We start from the raw sequence: 22,024 nt of genomic DNA on the forward strand, positions 1-22,024 counted from the left end.
GTAGGTTAGATGGCTTTTGTTTCGGTGCAACATCGTGGGCCGAAGGGCCTGTACTGCGCTGTATTGTTCTATGTTCTATGACTTACGGGAGGGATATGGGGGGAGCAAAAAAGCTAGACGGGGATCTAGCGAGACGGAGGGGAGGGGGGGAGAGGAGGGAGGGGGGGGAAAGGGTTGCTGCTGCACTGGCCGAAAGAGAACGGGACACAGAAGAGGTGGCTGGGACGGGGGTCCCCCGGCTGGGGGACTGGAGAGGGAGGGAGACGCAGACAAGGGACTGGCCCAGAAAAGGAGATGGCTAGTCGGCGGGGGGAGGGGGGAGGGGGGGGTTGAGAGTCCCTCCAATCCGGCTGATAACATGGAACGTGAGGGGCCTGAACGGGCCGGTGAAGAGGGCTCGAGTGTTCGCACACTTGAAGGGACTGAAGGCAGACGTGGCAATGCTCCAAGAGACACACCTGAAGGTGGCGGACCAGGTCAGGTTAAGAAAGGGATGGGTAGGACAGGTATTTCACTCGGGATTGGACGCGAAAAATAGAGGGGTGGCAATTCTGGTGGGAAAGCATGTGTCATTTGAGGCCAAGACTATCGTAGCGGATAATGGAGGGAGATATGTGATGGTGAGTGGTAGGCTGCAAGGGACGTGGGTGGTGTTGGTAAATGTATACGCCCCGAACTGGGATGATGCTGGATTTATGAAGCATATGTTGGGGCGCATTCCGGACCTGGAGGTAGGAGGACTGATAATGGGAGAGGACTTTAATACAGCGCTGGACCCAGCACTGGACCGCTCCAGATCAAGGACAGGAAGGAGGCCGGCGGCGGCCAAGGTGCTCAGGAGTTTTATGGATCAGATGGGGGGGAGTGGACCCATGGAGGTTTGCAAGACCGCAGGCCAGGGAATTTTCTTTTTTCTCCCACGTACATAAGGTTTACTCCCGGATAGATTTCTTTGTTCTGGGTAGGGCGCTCATCCCGAGAGTGGAGGGGACGGAGTATTCGGCCATAGCCGTGTCGGACCATGCCCCGCACTGTGTGGAAATGGGGCTGGGAGAGGAGAGGGACCAATGCCCGCTGTGGCGGTTGGACGTGGGACTGCTGGCTGATGAGGTGGTGTGTGGGAAGGTGAGGGGGTGCATTGAAAGGTACTTGGAGGCCAACGACAACGGGGACGTGCGAGTGGGGGTGGTATGGGAGGCGTTGAAGGCGGTGGTCAGGGGAGAGCTGATCTCCATTAGGGCTCATAGGGAGAAGACGGAGGGCATGGAAAGGGAGAGGTTAGTGTGGGAGACCTTGCAAGTGGACAGGAGAGACGCAGAGACCCCGGAGGAAAGAGTACTCAGGGAACGGCGACGGCTCCAGACGGAGTTTGACCTACTGACCACTGGCAAGGCGGAGGCACAATGGAGGGGGCGACCTACGAGTACGGGGAAAAGGCTAGTCGGATGCTGGCGCACCAGCTCCGTAAGAGGGCGGCAGCGAGGGAAATAGGGGGAATCAAAGGTGGAAGGGGAGCCACGGTTCGAAGTGCCACGAAAATAAATAAGGTATTCAAGGCCTTCTATGAAGAGCTGTACAGGTCCCAGCCCCCAGGGGGGAAAGGGGGGATCAGGCGATTTCTGGACCAGCTGGGGTTCCCGACGGTGGAGGAGCAGGAGGCGGTTGGTTTGGGAGCACCAATTGGGTTGGAGGAGCTGAGTAAGGGCTTGGGGAGCATGCAGGCGGGGAAGGCCCCGGGGCCGGACGGGTTCCCGGTGGAGTTCTATGGAAAATATGTGGACCTGCTGGCCCCGCTGCTAGTGAGGACCTTTAACGAGGCAAGAGGGGAGGGAACCCTGCCCCAGACAATGTTGGAGGCGACAATCTCCTTGATTCTTAAGCGAGACAAGGATCCACTGCAAAGTGGATCGTACAGGCCGATATCGCTCCTCAATGTGGACGCTAAGTTATTGGCAAAAGTGCTGGCCACGAGGATTGAGGACTGTGTCCCGGGGGTGATTCATGAGGACCAGACGGGATTTGTAAAGGGCAGGCAGTTAAATACCAATGTGCGGCGGCTCTTAAACATGATAATGATGACATCGGAGGAGGGAGAGGCGGAGATAGTGGCAGCTATGGACGCGGAAAATGCCTTTGACCGAGTAGAGTGGGAGTACCTCTGGGAGGTATTGCGCAGGTTTGGGTTCGGGGGAGGGTTTATTAGATGGGTTAAGCTCCTTTATAGCGCCCCGGTGGCGAGTGTCGTGACGAACTGGCGGAGGTCGGAGTACCATCGGCTGTACCGAGGGACGAGGCAGGGGTGCCCCCTGTTGTTTGCAGTGGCGATCGAACCCTTGGCCATATCACTTAGGGAGTCCAAGAAATGGAGGGGAATAGTCCGCGGGGGAGAGGAGCATCGGGTATCGCTATACGCGGATGACCTGCTGCTATGCGTGGCGGACCCAATAGAGGGGATGGTGGAGGTCATGCAGACTCTGAAGGAGTTTGGGGAGTTCTTGGGCTACAAGCTTAATGTAGGGAAGAGTGAGCTTTTTGTATTACAGGCAGGGGACCAAGAAAGAGGGATAGGGGACCTACCGCTGAGGAGGGCGGAGAGGAGTTTTCGGTATCTGGGGATACAGGTGGCCAGAAGTTGGGGGGCCCTACATAAACTGAATTTGACGAGGTCGGTGGAGCAAATGGAGAAGGATTTTAAAAGATGGGATATGCTCCCGCTCTCGCTAGCGGGTAGGGTGCAGTCGGTCAAAATGGTGGTCCTTCCGAGGTTTTTGTTCGTGTTTCAGTGCCTCCCCATCGTGATCACCAAGGGCTTTTTCACGAAAGCAGGTAGGAGTATTATGGGGTATGTGTGGGCAAATAAGACACCGAGGGTTAGACGAGGGTTCTTGGAACGCAACAGGGACCGAGGAGGGTTGGCTTTGCCAAACCTAGAGAGTTACTACTGGGCAGCAAACGTGGCGATGATCCGCAAGTGGGTCATGGAGGGAGAGGGGGCGGCATGGAAGAGGATGGAGATGGCGTCCTGTAAAGGAACGAGCCTGGGGGCGTTGGTAACGGCACCGCTGCTGCTCTCGCCATTAGAAGAATGGGGGACCTGTTCATTGACGGGACATTTGCGAGCCTAGGGGCACTGGAGGAGAAATTTGAGTTACCCCCGGGAAACGCATTTAGATATATGCAGGTGAGGCAACAGGTGAGGGAATTTCCGTTGCTCCCGGCACAAGAAGTTCAAGATAGGGTGATCTCGGGGGTATGGGTCGGGGAGGGCAAGGTGTCGGAAATATACCAAGAGATGAAAGAAGAGGGGGAAGCGCTAGTAGAAGAATTGAAAGGTAAATGGGAGGAGGAGCTGGGGGAGGAGATTGGGGAAGGGCTATGGGCTGATGCCCTGGGCAGGGTTAATACCTCCTCCTCATGTGCCAGGCTCAGTCTGATACAATTTAAGGTGGTTCACAGAGCGCATTTGACGAGGGCGAGGCTGAGTAGGTTCTTTGGGGTAGAGGATAGATGTGAAAGATGTTCAGGGAGCCCGGCGAACCATGTCCATATGTTTTGGTCATGCCCGGCATTGGAGGGGTTCTGGAGAGGAGTGGCGGGAGTAATATCTCAGGTGGTGAAAGTCCGGGTCAAGCCAAGCTGGGGGCTAGCAATATTTGGAGTAGTGGATGAGCCGGGAGTACAGGAGGCGAAAGAGGCCGGAATTCTGGCCTTTGCGTCCCTAGTAGCCCGGCGAAGGGTCTTGCTATTGTGGAAGGAGGCGAAGCCCCCTAGCCTGGAGGCCTGGATAAACGACATGGCGGGGTTCATAAAATTGGAGAGAATTAAGTTCGCTTTGAGAGGGTCTGCACAAGGGTTCTACAGGCGGTGGCAAACGTTCCTAGAATACCTCGCGGAGCGTTAGAGGAAGGTCGGTCAGCAGCAGCAGCAACCCTGGGGGGGGGGGGGGGGGGGGGGGGGGGGAACGAGAGATTGCTTGAGGGGACGGATGAGCGGGGGATAACATGGAGGGTGGGGGAAACTGGCACGAATGGACGAGAGCCAGTGTATAAAGCTATGTAAATATACCATCTTGCCATGTATATATCTTGCTCTGGGAGAATTTGCGTTATTTTGTTACGGGGGGGGGGTTATTGTTTGTAAGGGGAAAAAATTGTGTTGTTAAAAAACCTTAATAAAAATATTATTTAAAAAAAACAAGGAGGAGTACTAATACAATAACTGAGGGGAGAGCGGGAGGTAATAATCAGCAGGAGGTTTCCTTGTCTATGTTTACAGTCAATGTTGAGGACTCCAGATCGACTCTCTCCTGACTGTGTACCACAGTGCCGCCGCCACCTTTGGTGGATTTGTCATGCCGGTGGGACAGGATATACATATGGATGGCGATGATTCCGTGAGTATGACTATGTCAGGCTGTTGTTTGACTAGTCTGTGAGACAGTTCTCCCAATTTTGGCACAAGCTCCTAGATGTTAGGAAGGAGGACTTTGCGGGGTCAACAAGGCTGAGTTTGCCATTACAATTTGCTGTTCTTCATCCTTGGGTCGATATCCTGGAATTCCTCATCTAACGTCATCATCTCATGGACTGCAGCAGTTCAATAGGGCCCAGCACGACCACCTCAAGACAACTACACATGGATAATAAATGCATTCATGGCATCTTCAACAGCAACTGGAAAACAAATATAAAAACAACCTGCATGCCTCAGATTGAGGTCTCTGTCTAATCAGATAGCTTCTACAGATCGTAATAAAAAAGGGTTGCTATGTAATAACATTGCCAGTTACGAGGAAACACTAGGGTCGACTTTACCCCGGACCGCCAAACTTGGCAAAAATGAAATGTGTGGGGGATTTAAATTATGGCCACCTGCTGTCATTTTTGCTCCTGGGTTTCAGAAGGCACGTGAAGCCCTCACAGAGGGCTTCCTAAGTATTTAAACATCAGGGCGCAACTATACCAAGAAAGCTGCCATGGATTAGGACATGGGCTGGATAATGAGGCCCATTTTGTTTGAAACATTTCCTTGTGGGTCAGGAGTCCTCGGGTCTCCCCTCTCCTGGGCTTCTCGTCCCCTTTCTAAACCTATCCCCATCACTTCCCTTGCCAGGTTACTTCCATCGGGCATGGTGGCCAGTTGCTGCACAATTTTCTGCCTCCCAGCCATGCTGCCATTTCCATCTGTGATTAGGGCTGAGGATATAATTATTGTGGCCTCTCGTTGCCACTGGTTATGTGAGCTTGTTATTCACCCTGTGCCATCTTCCCAAGTTCTTTTTATGTACTGTTACAGCCATTATACATTTTTTGTTCAGTTATTGTTTAATGCAGTTTCTTAAAGCAAAGTCAAAGTCTCGTACGTGATACTCTGCCACCTTCCAAAGACAATGTGGGTCATAAAACCAGCCACTGAAATAAACTGGAAGTGTGCAGATAAATATAAATAACCCAGAAACATTTTGCAAGGTAAATGGACGAGTTCCACTGAAATTGGGATCCGCAATAGAAATATGAGGATTGCCTTCAGAATTAAGAACCAAAGTGCGTGAGCTATGACGACAATCAGGAGGAAAAAAAACTGTACAGACAGTGACAGGCGATGAAAGTAGACAAAAAATGTTTGAATGGAAAACCATTTTTAGTTACATTCTCCAGGAGCCAATCTATTTTCTTACATAGATTAAACCTTTCTTGGATAACATTCAGCAATTTTAATTTAGTCACCACGCAGTTATGCTTAATAATGACCTTTTAAGCCATTTCATTTTATGTTTTTGTGATAACTAGTGGTGCATCATGCTTCTCTGCAGTAGAATATAATTTGGTGTTTAACAACCAAGTGCCACTATTATCTGTGTGGGTGTTTAATTACACTGTTCTTTCCTGCATCTGGAGCTGATTAGTATCATGGTTCTGGCCAAATTTGCAGTCATCATAATACTATAAAATGTATTTAATAAATGACCTGCATGACATAAAAATGTAAGCAAATAAGGTGGCACTATCCATTTATCCATCAGGTTTGTGTAATGCAAGGAGATATCATTTTTTATTCCATAATATTCAATTAACTTGTGTTACCAATCATTGAAAAACATGGAATTGTAAGGTTGGAATTGTAGTCAAGTTATTGTTTGTACCTTGTTTTTACATGGATATTAGTATGTGGGACCGAGATTGGAAGGTAGTAATTTGCATGAATAATAATGATGCTTCACAAAGCAACACTTGGAGAAATGTTCTATAAAGGGTTGTTCCTCTCTGCACAGAGTCCAGATTGTTGCAAGTAGATGCTGTCTCAGCACTGCATCCCTCTGATAGTTGAATCATGTACCACAGCAGTAAGCCGCTCAAGGTTATAAAATAAATAGCAGCCGGAGTTGAACAAACACAGAAGCAAGAATACAAACATAATTGCACATGGCAATGTTTTTGCAAAGGGATGTAGATAGGTTCAGTGAGTTGACAAAAATTTGGCAGATGGAAGTATAATGTGGGGAAATGAGAATTTGTTCACTTTGGCAGGAAGAATAGAAAAACTGAACATTATTTAAACGGAGAGAGATTGCAGAACTCTGTGGTACAGAAGGACCTGGATGGCCTGGTACATGAGTCACAAAAAGCTAGTGTGCAGAAACACCGAATGGATATTTAGGCAAATGGCATATTGTCCTTTATTGCAAGGCGGCAGGTCAGGTGTTTTTCATGCATCGGTGCAGACTCAATGGGCCAAAGGACCACTTCTGCACTATTATTCTGTGATTCTGTGAGAATGGAATATAAAAGTAGGAAAGTTTTGCTACAGTCGTACAGGGTGCTGCCGGGACCTCGTCTAGTGTACTGTGTAAAGATTTGGTCTCCTATTTAACAAAGGATATAATTAGGACAAGTGCAGAGAAGGTTCATAGAATTAATACAGTGCAGAAGAAGGCCATTCGATCCATTGAGTCTGCACTGACCCTCCAAAAGAACACCCTACCTAGACCCGTGCTCCCACCTTATCCTCATAACCCAGTAAACCCTCCCACTAACCTTTTGCACACTGAGGAGCAGTTTAGCATGGTTAATTGGCCAATCACTCTAACCTGCACTTCTTTGGATTTTGGGAGGAAACCGGAGCACCTGGAAGAAACACACGCAGACACGGGGAGAATGTGCAAACTCCACACAGTCTCCCAAGACTGGAATCGAACACGGCTCTCTGGCGCTGTGAGGCAGTAGTGCTAACCACTGTGCCCCCGTGCCACCCTTTGTCTGATATCTGGGATGAAGAGTTGGTTTTATGAGTGATGCAGCTGGAGAGCAGTCACAGGCAGGCACAGTTCTAGCTGATTAAATTGATGCGACCATCAATTCACACGAGACGGAGAGTTCAAGTGAACAGTAGTTTTAATCAGCTAGAACAGTGCCTGCTTGCGACTGCTCTGTACTGAGTGCCGCCTACAGGCTGTAGATCTATATACTTCCCCTGAGGGGGCGGAGCCAGGGCCGGAGCCCACAAGGGCACCAACATAATACAATGTAATGTGATGTAATACAATGGTGGTCCATAGGTGGAGCCCACAAGGGCATCAACATAATACAATGTAATACAATGATGAATGGTCGAAGTAATACATTCACCACAATGAGGAAAGATTGGACAGGTTGTATCTGTATCCATTGGAGTTTAGAAGAATGAGACATAATCTTCTTGAAACATATAAGATCCTGAGGGGACTTGACAGGGTGGATGTCTCCTTGTGGGAGAGACTGGAACAAGGGGAGACAGTTTAAAAATAAGCGGTCTCCCATTTAAGATTAAGGTTTTTTTTCTCTTTAGCCTGTGGAATTCTCTTCCCAGAGAACTGTGAAGGCAGGGTCATTGAATACTTTTATAACTTAGATAGATTTTTGAGTGACAAGGGAATCAAAAAGATACGACTTGGCATGCGATACTTCCTGTGTACGAACCAGCAGGTGTATTGCCCAGCTGAGTGTCAAAGCAGTAATTTTTTTAACTGCCTCTGTCTGGATTGCTTCAGAGCTTCCAGACAGGAGTCAGAGGTCTTCCCGATAGGGGTCTCTCTTCTCGGGACTTCCTAACGGGGGTGTCTATTCTGGGGTTTCTCTTCTAGGCTGTTTATGGGGGTCCCTTTACTTATGGGGTCTCTGGAGGACCTTTTATATTGGGGGGGGTCTCTGGTGAGGGGCTTTATTTAGGAAGCCTCTAGGGGGGGGGCTTTATTTAGGGAGTCTCTGGGGGGGCCTTTATTTAGAGATTCTCAGGGTGCCTTTATTTAGGGGTCTTTGGGGGAGGGAATTCCTTTATTCAGGGGGTCTCGGGGGGGGGGGGCAGGTCATTCCTGCACCTGGGGGGGGGGGGGGGCAGAAAATCCAGCGGTTGGGGGGGTGAATTGCGCAGCGGGGGGTGGGGAGGGTTGAGAGGCTGAATTATAATGCGGGGTGGCCAGCCGCGGGACCTCACTATCGGGTCGCCCGCTCAAAATGGCAGCCCGATAGTGGGATTCCCTGAGGAATCCCTCGCAATCCTCGCCATGCAAATAAAGGATTGGGAATCACTTCCTGATCGGCTCTGGCAGGAGAACATAGTCTTCCAAATGGAGAATTTTGCCCACTGTTTCATTTCTACAAGTGATCTGGATTTAGAAACACAGTGCAACATGATCAAATTTGCATGTTACCAAACTTAGGAGGGTCAATGAAAATAGAAGAAGCATTAAAAATGTGAGTGGATTAAAATGGGTTAATTGGGCAGAACAATGAAAAATGAAATATAATGTAGACAAATGTAAAGTGCTACATTTAGGAACAAAATGATAGACAACATTTGCACTCTCTGAATGGTTTTGAGTGCTTTAGAAATCTAGATATTCTGACAGACAGTCCAATCTGTTCAAACAATGTAATCAACAAAGCAAAGCACCATATTACATGACAAGCTAGTATGGAAATAGTGACCAGACAGTATAGTACGCTAGGCAGGATCATACAGCAGAGGCTCTCTGTAGGAACTCATTGGTGGCCTCAAATCTGAAAACATCTCCTTCAACACTCTCTTCATCAACATAGCTCACCTGGAGATGGCACATTCTTTATTTTTCCTACTCATAATCATCTTCCTCCTTCACTGTGACCCACCCACCCTTCCCCAGCTCTGTGGTAGATCAGTAGGAAAGGAGGACAAAAGCTAAAATTTGAATCGCCACCTTGGGCTTCAGGCAATAGAGAAGTGGAAGCTTGTGGTTCTGTAGTGCTTCACAGGGATGTCAGGCTAATACTTTAGATGCTCAGTCATTAAGCTGACATGAGCAGTATTCCCTCAACCTCACCACCTCCCACACCAAAAGCAGAGTGCCCCTCCATGAGTTCCATAAACTTCTCATAGGGCATGAAGTAATTTAGTTTGAGGATGCTGCCTCGTTGTGTCAAATCCTCCTGCAACAAACCTGGTTAAGTTGAAGGCTCACAGCTAAGAAATGCCTGTCAAGTTTCATGGGATAGTTGATGTAAGTAATGTGGTGCCATCAGTATTTTACAGTGGAGGAAGAAATTTCATACAAAGATTTAGAATCAGGGAATCCCTACAGTGCAGAAAGTGGCCATTCAGCCCATCGCGTCTGTACTGACCCTTCAAAAGAGCACCCTACCTAGGCCCAATCCCCCGCCCTATTACCATAACCCCACCCAGCCTTTGGACACTAAGCGGAACATTTAGCATGGCCAACCCACCTGACGTACATATCTTTGGGTTGTGGGAGGAAACCGTAACACCCGGAGGAAACCCACGCAGACACAGGGAGAACTTGCAAACTCCACACACAAGTCATCCGAGGTCAGAATCAAACCGGGTCCCTGGCACCGTGAGGCGGCAGTGCTGTCCACCGTGCCGCCCTTTACTGTTGGGGGAAATGGATAGTCAACTGGATAGTCAAGTGAGTCTAAACTTCTGTGGTAGGAAAATTATTTGAATTTTTTTGTGGGACAGGTAAACCATAATTTACAAAGACATGGATTAGTCCAAGACAGTGAGCATGGACTATAAGGCAAGATCACCGGCGGGATTCTCCGTTCCTTAGACTAAATGTTGATGATAGGGCAGGATTCATGGACTTCCACAGCAGCAAAACTGGCGCCGCACCTGAACCGATTCAGTGACTGTTAAGGGGCTAGCACCGGCGCCATATGGAACACAGAATACTACCGTGCAGGAGTGGCCCTTCGGCCCATCGAGTCTGTACCAATACATGAAAAGCCCTGACCTGCCCACCTAATCCCACTTGTCAGCACTTGGCAAGTAGCTTGGAATGTTATGGCGTGCCAAGTACTCATCCAGGTTCATTTTAAAGGATATGAGGCATCCTCCCTCTACCACTCTCCCAGGCAGTGTATTCCAGACCATCATCACTCTTTGTGTAAAAAAAGTTTTTCCTCAAATCCCCCCATTAAACCTCCCACCCTTCAATCGATTCCAATGAGAAACGGTGCCGGATTCACGATTGGCACTTAGGAGGCTGACAAGCTATAGCTGCATATACACACTTCACTCCCCACACACACCATCCCAGCCAACAAGATGGCAAGGTGCGTGGCTTTATGATTCGCCCACGCTGAGCTTGAGACCCTATTGGATGCCTTGGATGAGTGGCGGGCGACCTTGTACTCTGGCCTGGGAAGCAGGCTGGCAACCGCCGCCGTTTGCCGTGCCTGGGCGCAGATGGCAGAGGGGGTCAGTGCCACTAGCAACACCATCCACATAGGCCTGCCATGCCGTAAAAAACTGCACAACCTCCTCAGGGCAGTCAGGGTGAGTAGGTAGGACTGTGCCCCTGGCACCAACCCCCTGTCCCGCACAACCGTAACCCAACCCCCCCACCAGGAGGGCGGTAGAACCCACACCCTGCACCACATACCGTCACTCATACCGGCTGCCATGGCCAGGTACCCTGGTTACTTAAGCCAAAGCTACTCACCAACTGGGCTGCATGCATCGGACTGTCTAACATTGTGCATTTTGTGTGTCTCTCCCCCCCCCCCCACTCCCCCACACCCAGGAGAAGGCCATTCATAACCGCCAGGAGCTGGAGAAGATTGAAGGGAGACTGCCGGGCCTGCGGCTCTTCACTGTGGCAGAGCAGCGGGCCCTGGATATGATTGGCGGGCCTGAGGAAAAGGCAGCCGCCGGGGTTGAGATCAGCATCGGGAAGGAAGTGAGACCCCGCTGAGTTGCAGTTTCCCGTGCCACGTGTGTCAACCCTCCCCTAACCCATCTTCACCCCCACAGCACCCTCACCACCCTACCACCCTCACCCCACCACCTTCCACCCCACACCACGCTCACACCAGCCCCATTATCCCCCGACCCGCGGTCTAATCATGTGTCTTGCAGGACCTGCTGCTAATTGGGTGGTCCCCTCTGGTGTCCCCCGCCCACAGCCCGAACACTGGGAGCCGAGCAGCGATGACGACACTAACATGGAGGTGACCCACATGCCCGAAACCCAGAAGACCCCAGAGCTCGAGTCCAATGTTGACACCGATTTCCCGTCACAGCTGTCTCCAACACCCTCCACCATCCCAGACACTCACCTCAGTTGGGCACTTTAGTGAAGAGGCTCCTGGGACACTCACTGGTGCTCACCACACACGTGTTCCGGTACATCAGGTGGAGGTAGGAACTCCCAAGGGGGCGGACTGACCCCAGAGGGCGGGCTGACTCCAGAGACTAGCTGCCAGCTAGACGGGTTTCAGGTTTCTGGAAAGGACGGTCCCATCAATCGTGGAGATGCAGTCGCAGAGCCAGGGACTACATGAGGGGTTATCGGCGAGTATCCAGCACCTGCAGGCGCAGGTCGAGGAGTCCAACAGCGTGCAGGAGCAGAAGGTGGTGCCGGCCATGTGTGCCACCCTGGCCATCACCGCATGGGTGGTGTCCGCGGGGAGGCCTTGGTGGTGAGAGTTGTGGCTATGGATCAGCATGTCCAAGACCTGGTGCATTTTGTGCAGGCGCTGGCCGAGGCCCAGTGCTGCCCTTTCACAGGCAGCCATGTGCCAGAGCCACCAGGACATTGCAGTGGCGCTCCTAAGTGTGACCCATTCACAGCGGGCCATGGCGGAGCATTGCCCAGCTGCTGGCCGAAGTGGCACAGACTCAGAGAGAAGTGGCCCAGTCCCAGAGGGAGATGGTGCAGTCATTGGCTGATGTGGCACAGACCTAGAAGGTGATGGCACAGTCAATAGGTGATGTGGCGCAGTCCCAGACACAGGTGGTCCATTCTCTATGCTTCATGGCCACAAGCATGCAAGCCATGGTCGAGACTGCAGCGGGCCTCCAGGACTGGCAGTGCCAGGTGGTGGGTGAGCCTCAGCGGTTAGCTCCTCTCGCACTCCCGTTCCTTGTAGTAGCCCGGGGGCCACCAGGCCCCTGAGGGAGGAGGAGGTGCTGAGTCCCGTGCAGGTGACTCCCGCAGGGGAGGTGCCAGAACACTCAGACTCGCCCTTCCCCCTCCTGTACTGACGGATCTGGTGGGCAGCAGGCAGAACAGGGCAGGTCACAGGGCGGGAATCGCAGCAGGCCGCCTCCACTGGGGCTGTTTAGCACAGGGCTAAATCGCTGGCTTTGAAAGCAGACCAAGGCAGGCCAGCAGCACGGTTCAATTCCCGTAACAGCCTCCCCGAACAGGTGCCGGAATGTGGCGACTAGGGGCTTTTCACAGTAACTTCATTTGAAGCCTACTTGTGATAATAAGCGATTTTCATTTCAATTCATTTCATTTCATCCTGCTGTACCATCTGGGGACCCACCTAAACGTAGCGTTAGGGCCCATAAGTCCAGAAACTTAGACACTAGTTAAGTTGGCACAGATGCAGGGCAGTTAGTGATAGGGGTTAGGGAACGTATCACTATATATGTTGACACATTAAACACCTGTAAACATTGTTGCAATATGCCTTGGTGCTTTGTCAGATGCGCATGAGGTTTGGGCTAAACGCAGAGGGGGCACGGGGAGGGGGGACATTAGCTGACGCTGGGGTGGGCTTGGCTCAGGGACCACAGTTCAGCCAGCGCTCACCACTCCAGTGCCCCTGGCCAGTAACCCCCCCCATGTCGGTGAACCTGGAGGCGATCAGAGCATCTCGTGCGCATTGGCCCTGGCGCACACGTCGTGCGGCCTCCCATGCCTGCCCGGGCGTGATGTCCTGTCCATCCTTGCCATTCCCGACATCCTTCTCTTTGGACGAGGACTGGTGTTCATTCTCCTCCTCCAACACGTCACCCCTCTGCTGCGCGATGTTATGGAGCATCCAGCAGGCCGCTGCAATGCGGCGATCCTCTCAGCATCATACTGGATGGCCCCTCCAGAGCGGTCCAGGTACCTGAACCGCATCTTCAGGATGCTAAAGCACCGTTCGATCATGGCCCTGGTCGTTGCATGGGCGTCGTTGCAGCGGGCCTCTGCGTCGGTCGGTGGCCTTCGGATAGGTGTCATCAGTTACGACCGCACTGGATAACCCTCATCGCCCAGGAGCCAACCTTCCAACCGGGGAGGAGTCTTGAACATGTCAAGAATCGTCAAGTGTGCCAGGATGAAGGCGTCGTGCACACTGCCCGGGTATTGGGCGCAGATGTGCATGATGCGCATCTGTGGGTCACATACCAGCTGCACATTCATCAAATGGAACCCCTTTCAGTTTGTGTAGAGTGGCCTGTCATCTACAGGTGCTCGTAGGGTGACATGCATCCCATCGATCACCCCCTGGACCTGGGACATGTCGGAGAACCCTGCTGCCCGGGCATCCTGTTGGGCTCGGTCTGCATTGAAATGGATGTATTCTGCCGACTCCGGGACTCTGTGAGAGTGTAGATACACCTCTGCACCGAGTTCTGTGAGATCCCAGACAGGTCCCCACTCGGCGCCTGGAAGGACACCGTTGCGTAGAAGCTCAGGGAGACCGTCACCTTGACGGTCTCCAGGAGCGGGTGTCCTCCCCCATTCCCCCTGGGGTACCACGTGCGCCATGATCTGGCAGATATACCACACTGTCCCCCTGCTCAGCCAGAGTCTTCGACAGCATGTTCAGTCCGGCAGGTCCTCGAATGACAGGCGCTGCCGGTATATGTGAGGCCTCATGCAGCGCCTCCTTTGCATTTCCTCCTCCTTCCCAGCCTGTTGGACAGCCGGCCTTCCATCCTCACCGGCTGCATCCTGTTCTGCTGCTGCACACTTGGCTACTGGAACTTCCTCCTCCTTGAGTAGCCCAGCTCATACAGCCGTAATGTATCCCCTAGTGTGGCGACTAGGCGGAAGGCCACCATTGCTGGTAGTATTCCAATATCCATTGGTTGCAGAGGGTGAAAGGCCAACATGTGAGCATGGTGCGCACCCCCGTGCCAAACCAGGTACAAGGGGCTACACGGTGGCCACGGTCAGCCTTGCATCTCTGTCACCGCATGTCCCCCTCCTCACCCCACGCCTGGCACCGTGGGGGCCTCTGGCCCTGGCGGCAGGGGTACCATTGGCTGGTACTGCCCTTGCCAGCGGTATAGTCCCTGCCCCCGCCCAGCATCGTCCCCATAGAGACTCCTGTGGGCGTTGCCCTTTGGTGGGCCGCCGAATGCCTCGCCGGCAAGTGGTGACCTGTTGCGGGGGGTGGTATGGTGGAGTGTGGGGGTGGGGTTTGGGCTACCAGGGTGGTGGATGGGGGCTGGTGTACCAGGGTGGTGGGGTGGAGAGTGGGGTACGGGGTGGGGGCATCCATAAGGCTGGTGTCACGTTGCAGCACTAGAGGTCAAGGTGGGTGGTCAATGGGGTGCGCAGCAAGATGGCTGCCTTGCAGGCCGCGGGAATGACGGTCCATGCCTGGACACCGCCCCAGTCCTGTGCGGGTTCGCCCCGGCCCCACGGCCTTTCCCCCATCACCCCCCCCCCCCCCCCACCGTCAGCCTGCCGGTGTCCAGCCTGGCAGCCCACGATCGCACTTCTCCCTGTCCCACTCCCGCCCTCTCCCTCATCGGCCATGGCGCCAGTTTCACGATTTTTAAAAACACAACTGAACCTTACCCGTGGGAATTCGCCCTGGTGGAGGCGGAGAATCATGGAGGCCCCGGAGAATATGGGTCAGGCCCGCTAATGATATGCCGTGGGTGTTTACCACACGTGCAGAGTGGAATGCATATTACGCCGTTGTTGAGGCACTGGAGAATTTCAATTTGCCGCCTGCCACATTTTTGGCATCAAAACCAATTCTCCGCCGAATCTCTGTTGGCCGATGCTGGCGCTGGAATTGCATTATCCGATTCCAGCGTCAGCCGACAGAGAAACCCGCCCCAAGTCTGACTAACACAATAGAACTTTTTGAGGTAAAAAGGGGAGGGTCGATGAGGGCAGTATATTTCAAGTAGTCTATATGAATTTTAGCAAGGATTTTGATAAGGTCCCATAAGATGGACTGGTCACCCACTCAAAAGCCTATTGAATCCAAGGAAATGTAGTCAACTGGATTCATAATTTCTTCAGAGGATGGAAGCAAAATGTAATTGGTCAATGGGTGTTCTTTGTGACTGCTGTTTCCCTCGTTTTTTTTGTGGTATATGTCAATGATTTGAATTTGAATATAGGGGTTATGTTTATGAAGTTTGTAGATTATACAAAAAATAAGCATATGGCTGATAATGAATTAGAAAGCTGTAAACTGCAGGAAGATATCAATACACTAGTCAGGTGGGTGTAATAATGAAAAGTGAGTTAAATCAGAAGTGTCATGTAATGCATTTGGAGAAGGCTAGCAAGGTATGTGGTGGCATACTGAGAAATGGAAATGAAAAGATGGACCTTGGAGTTTATGTACACAGATCCTTGAATGTGGATGGACAGGGAGACAAAGTAGTCAAGAAGGTTTATGGGATACTTGCCTTTATTGGCTGAGGCACAGAAGAGCTGGGAAGTTGCACTGGAACTGTAGAAAAGACTAGTTAAGTCACATCTTGTATGCTGTGTGCAGTTCTGATCAACACATTTTTGCAAAGAGGTACAGAGATCTATGAGGATGCTGCCTGGAATGAAAAATTTTAGTTATGAGGATCTATTGGATAGATGACGGTTGTTTTCTTTGGAATTGAGACGGTTGCGGGGAGACATAATTAATGTGTATAACATCATGAGGTGTCCATATAGTGGATCGGAATACCCTAACCTCCCTGCTTGAGAGGGCTATAACCAGGAGGCATAGATTTAGGGTAAGAGGCAGTAGGTTTAGATTTGAGGGAAATATTTTCATCCAGAGGCTGGTGGGGATCTGGAACTTACTGCCTTAAAGGGTGGTAGAGGCAGAAGCCCTCATAACATTGAAAAAGTACTTGAATATACATTTAAAGTGCCGTAACCTACAAGATTATGGACCAAGAGCAGAGAATTGAAGTCAAGATGATGACTCATTGTCAGCTGGTGCAGACATGGGCTGAATGGCCTTCTTGCATGATGTAAATTTCTATGATTCTGCAAGTTAGTGATCCCAGCACCCCCTACATAATCAGAGTGCATTGTAATAATAATAATAATCATCTTAAGTGTCACAAGTAGTCTTATATTAACACTGCAAGGAAGTTACTGTGAAAAGTCCCTAGTCGCCACATTCTGGCGCCCGTTCGGGTACACAAAGGGAGAATTCAGAATGTCAAAATTACCTAACAGCATGTCTTTCGGGACTTGTGGAAGGAAACCGAAGCACCCGGGGGAAACCCACGCAGACATTGGGAGAACGTGCAGACTCCGCACAGTGACCCATGCTGGGAATCAAACCTGGGACCCTGGCGCTGTGAAGCAGCAGTGCTAGCCACTGTCCCACCCAGGGAAGAGCAAGCTGGACAACTGTTAGAAGGTGAAGAGTTTACTAGCATCCAGGTGCCCAAAAACGAAAAGGGAGAATGGCAGTATTCCATCGCCTGACCTGGATAAGTGACTGAACTTTTTGCCGCACTGTTCTGCAGCTCAGGGAGTGAGAGCTGTCAGTGACCAGGAAATCTGTGTCCAGGTGGCACGCGTGGGCAGATTTTCAGCCACAGTCACCCAGTGCCTCCGATCTCAATTTCACGAGTGAGTGTTTGCAGGTCAGACTTTGAAGTTGTGCCATTCTCTTTTCTGCCAGTGCGCCATGCCCTGGTTCTGTGAAAGATATTGCTGAAAGCTGACACAAAAAGATTCAAGAGATACGCAGTTGAGCTAGTTGGACATCAAATAAGTGAACCAAACACTGTTGTTTACTTCTCTGCTACGCCACCACATGCTGTTGTACTAGTCAGCCAGAACAGGTTATTTAAATGCTGCTCTCTTAATTTTGTGTACCTCAGCAGATTGCACCTATTTCATATATGGTTTTAATGCTAATTATTATTCAAATTCATACACAAATAAGATAAAAGCAGAATATGCTGGAAGTACTCAGCAGGTCTGGCCGCATTTGGCACATCTGATGAAAGGTCATAGGTATGAAATGTTGACCAGAATTTTCTGGGCCCACTGGTGACAGGGGGACTGGAAGGCTAGCAAAATGGCTGGGAGCTCAATTAAGCCACTTAAGTGGTCAATTAGGAGACATTTCCTCCCTCCATTGGCATTTTGCCAGTGTTGAGAGGACCCGCCACCACATGGTGAGACCAACTAGCCTCCCAGAGGGCTCCAGTCCAAGGTGAATAGCCCTCCGTTTTGGGCACTTCATCGTCCATGGAAAGTCTCCTGGCAGCAATGATCACCTGTGTAGCAATGCCCACCTTCAGTAACCTCCCTCCCTTACCATGGTCTGCCTATCTGATCCCAGTTACCATTGATATGCTCTTTCCCCCCCCCCCCCCCCCCCCCCAAGGTGCATCGTCCCTGCAATGGTCACTATTATCAGTTTTTGGGTAGGCACTCTCCCAAGAGTGCAAGGCCTTTTCCATGGTGTCAAAATGATAAGTTGGCTGGGCTGCCCACCCACGCTCAGTAATGTTAAGGATCTGTACTCTTTCTTCCCAAATGTTGTGCCCACAATATAACTGTACTTAGAGCATGTGCCAGAAAAGTCAGTACCTACATTTTTGTTTCTGGTTGGTGATGGCAGCCTATTTTAGATCACATCACTGAATGCTTAAAATTCAAAAAACTTGGTAAAAGTGACCATTTAAAAAATATTTCCTGCAAGACGTGGTGTCTTCTACTGGGAGTATTATACCAGTGTTGGGAGCGCAGCCCTGCACCTGTTTGTGGTGCAGCACTGAGGGCACAGGAAGGAAGCATTCCTTCAGTTATTACACTCATTCCTGACACAGTCCCATCACTGCTATACCCAGCAGCACGGTCTTATTATTTGACTCTTTATTGATGCCGCGATAAAACGGTCTGAATAGTAAAGGTGTTACAGGCCGGGGTGTTGGTGCGGTCAGTCAGTCAGTACCTTGTCCAGACTGGAGAGAATGGCCAGGAAGCCCCAGTTGCTGGAGTGGAGCAGGCGGCGGGCCGTCAGCGCCTTCTCCTGCTGGGGCGGCTCGGGGGGCACCTGCTCGGGACCCTTCGCGCCCAGCCCTTCCCTCCGGTAGGAGAACATTCTGGAGGGGAAGCTGGGGACCTCTTTGGGACTCGGCAGCTCAGCCACGGCCCTACCGTTCGCGACCTGCTCCTGGTAGACGGCGGCAGCGGGGTAGGGTTCGGCCTTCCAGATGCTACTGCTGCTCGCGAACAGGCGGTTGGGCAGCACGTCCACCCCCTCGTTGTCCTCCTCCTCCTCGGCGGACACGGTCTCCTCCTGGTTGGTGACTGCCCAGGACACAGAGTTGACGATCACATAGCCGCGGCTGCGGTGCGCCAGCCATGCCAGCAGGGCGAGGGAGAAGAGAGAGAGCACGGCCATGGCGACGAGCCCCCGCCAGCTAGGAGACCTCCCTCACTCCACCTCACCCGCCAGTGAGCCTGCATGTAAATAGTCTCTGAACAAAACACCACAAAATAATATTGATACCCCACACAGTATGTAAAGGCAGCACCATCTGCTGGCAATGGCTAAGCTTCTCCCACTCTTGGCATCTTTTTAATTAATTAGCAGCGCCTCATGTTCCAATCGACCTGTAAGATGAATGAAATTTGTTGTCAGGGAAATGTACCCGGCAAACCTTTTGCTCCAGGTTTGTACCCCCCCCCCCCCCCCACATGTGATAAAACGATTCATTTTGCATCAAAATAAACTGTCAAGAAACCCTTCTTTAGCAAATTTCCTCTAAATATATGCCTGATTAAAACAAAAGGGTGGCGATTGGGAATATTTTCCAAGGTCAGGTTTTTTTCTTCTCCCCCCCCCCCCCCCACCCGAATAAAAATGTTGGCAAAAATCTAGTTTAGGTTACTTTTCAGTGTCACCAGAGAGAAAGAGAAGGCCTGGGATGATTTTAAATGTATATTAATCAGAGTGTGTTTGAAAACTTGAACTGAGTGAACATAAGTGTGTTCTTTGTGGTTCTGATCCGAGGGTGATTGGTGTAGTGTTCACAAGGACCACAACTAGCTTTTATTTTAAACAAAGCTAAAGATTTATTTACACTATGATGGACCATCAATAACAGACGAAGCGAGTTATAGAACAAAATTGTGGCTTTAATACACTGAGATGTGTGCCTGCCTGCTGCTGATCCCTCACTGGGGGCAAGGCCACAAATCAGCCAACTATATACAAAGCCCGAGGGGCAGAGCCACAGGCGGAGCCAACAGAAGCAACAACAACAACTACAGTAAGTAACAATGGAACAAACAATAACAGTGAATATATATATATATACACCAGTGAGTAACAGTGGAATGTGATTCACCACACACACTACTTAATTGGATTCAACACTTACTCCTATATAACAAACAGTTGGTAATAAACATACAATCTCCTCTCATCTACTGGTAATCTCTACACTAATACAATAACTATGATTTAAATCTCCCCAAAATTGACATTGGGTTGAGATCCTGACATCCCGCTCTCTTTGGTTTTCTGTGGGGTGGGATTGAAACTGAGCAGGAATTCTTCTTAGATTTGACAGTTAAGTTATAAATGAAATTTTAGAAATCAGTTAAGAACTGGTACAACCCTCACTTCAGGAGTGCACAGCCAGAGGACCGGTTTCTCAATCGGTCAGCAACTTGCCAGCATCACTGAAATGGGTGCTAAGCTTCTTCAGTTAAACTGACAAGCTGGGAAGGTTTTCATTAGTTCCACTAAAGAGCCATGGCGTTTGGGAAACTGCATTTCAATGCACTTCATCTCTCAAAGAGTGGTGCCACTGCTTGACATGTGATTGTTGGTTTGTTGGAAGGCGCTTCACCTGTCCAAAACTTCACACACCTTCAGCTGTACTACCCTACTGCAAGCATTGACTAAGCCTGGGAGCAGATTATACAGCTTCTCCTTGCACCTCCAATGAGGGGTAAAAACAGAAGCTACATAACTTCCAACTGCACCAGTAGCTGGAACAATATCAACAGTAGCATCAGTTGCCCTCTCAGCTCCTTGCCCCTCCAAAGAGAAGAGGGGATGGATGCCACAATTCTGCTGGAAGGAGGCGAGACCCCCAACACAGGTCTACAGACAGAGGATCATCTGAGCACCAGTAACTCAGGTCGCCACTGACATGTTGGGAAGCTTCCTCAATCATGACCTCCTTCCTAATGGAGCAGGCGGGAATACACTGGAAGTGGTAGACAAGGTGCTGGACATTGTAGACACATCCTCACCCCTACCTGCCATTCTTATGGTTGCTAGGTTGTGTGCTCTCTTCTGAAAAGAGAGAGCAAAAAGGTGTGTGTCCTAGTATCCTTTATGGGGAGAAGAGGCCACCATTTGTCGAAGGTGACTATAAGGCGTGTGTGCAAGAGGCAATAGAATATTGGTGAGTGTGAGTATTGACTTTGAATAGAAAGCTGAGGAGGTGCCTGGAGAGAGAGGAATCGACTTTAAAATCTATGAAATAAAATCTATGAAAGGTGTCTTGTCCTGAGGAGTTCTATGCTGGAGAATACTGCACGAATCAAAATTAGATTTGGCAGCTAAAGATCTTCTGCTACTCACATACCTTCCTGGGGTTTCAGAACCTATTGGTGCACCGTCTCCAGGTTGCAAGGAACACAATCCTGCTGCTGACTTCTATAGTTACCTCACATCCCTTAGAATGATCACCTGGTAAAAGTTAGACATCTGGGGAGCTGCCTTCACCGGTCTCATCTCCATTGTGTGGTTGCTGACTTTTCAAAAATTCAAGCGCTGAGACCCCTTGTAACCCACGCTGTGGTGCCATTAATTAGAAATTATTCCTTTTACAGCATGGATGCATCATCCCACCCGGCCTTGCCAATTGGTCGGGCAACGCAACGGTGGACTTCTAATGCTGTGGCTGAGTTAAAAAGCTACAGCGAACCTGCCCATATGTAAAATGGGTTCTGTGGTAATACCAGGTATTGCAGTACCTGAGAGGTGAATGACCATTGGCTAGACCTAGGAGTCTACCATTGGCTAAGGTACATAGCCCCGCCCTGAGAGGCGGGGTATAAGAACCCATGCCGTCCCAGCAGCCTTCGCTTTCTGTATCGAAGCTGCTGGGTACAGTTCTAGCTGATTAAAGCCGATTAGATATGACTCACCTTGTCTCGAGGGTAATTGATTGTGCATCAGTTTCCCAACCTGAAAATGGTCCTACTGCTCCAGCAGGGACTAAGTTTAGAAGATTCCGCCTGTGGTCTTGGATGGGCAGCCGTTTCCTCCAGCAAAACATAGGAAAGATTGTACTATTGTGTTTGGCTCTACGACAAACTTTGTTCCCTTCACTAACTACTCTCTTAGGTTGAAGCTGTTCACAAAACATTTATTTTGACACCAAGCTGAGCTTCTGTACTCTTATCTCTTTCACAAAAGTCCCTACTTCAACCTCTAACATTGCCTGCCTTGGCTCCAACAATGCCCATCTGCCTACGAAACATTCATCCATGCCTTTGTCACCTCCAGAGTCAACAATT

At 50.4% G+C, this 22,024-nt stretch overlaps 1 protein-coding gene across 5 annotated transcripts in view; it reads right to left on the minus strand.

The window, feature by feature from the left end:
* The window catches only part of creg2 (cellular repressor of E1A-stimulated genes 2), a 64,091-nt gene extending 44,973 nt beyond the window's left edge, over positions 1–19,118 (minus strand). For 2 of the 5 annotated variants that reach the window (XM_072476618.1, XM_072476617.1), the window contains exon 1: positions 18,432–19,118. In XM_072476618.1, coding sequence (XP_072332719.1) covers positions 18,432–18,884 — 453 coding nt within the window. In that variant the 5' untranslated portion in view covers positions 18,885–19,118. The remainder of the gene's footprint in view (positions 1–18,431) is intronic. The other 3 variants (XM_072476616.1, XM_072476613.1, XM_072476615.1) reach the window with 3 other exon arrangements.
* Positions 19,119–22,024: the final 2,906 nt, after the last annotated feature.

Source organism: Scyliorhinus torazame, chromosome 15 (assembly GCF_047496885.1).
Source record: "Scyliorhinus torazame isolate Kashiwa2021f chromosome 15, sScyTor2.1, whole genome shotgun sequence".
NCBI classification, from domain to species: Eukaryota; Metazoa; Chordata; class Chondrichthyes; order Carcharhiniformes; family Scyliorhinidae; genus Scyliorhinus; species Scyliorhinus torazame.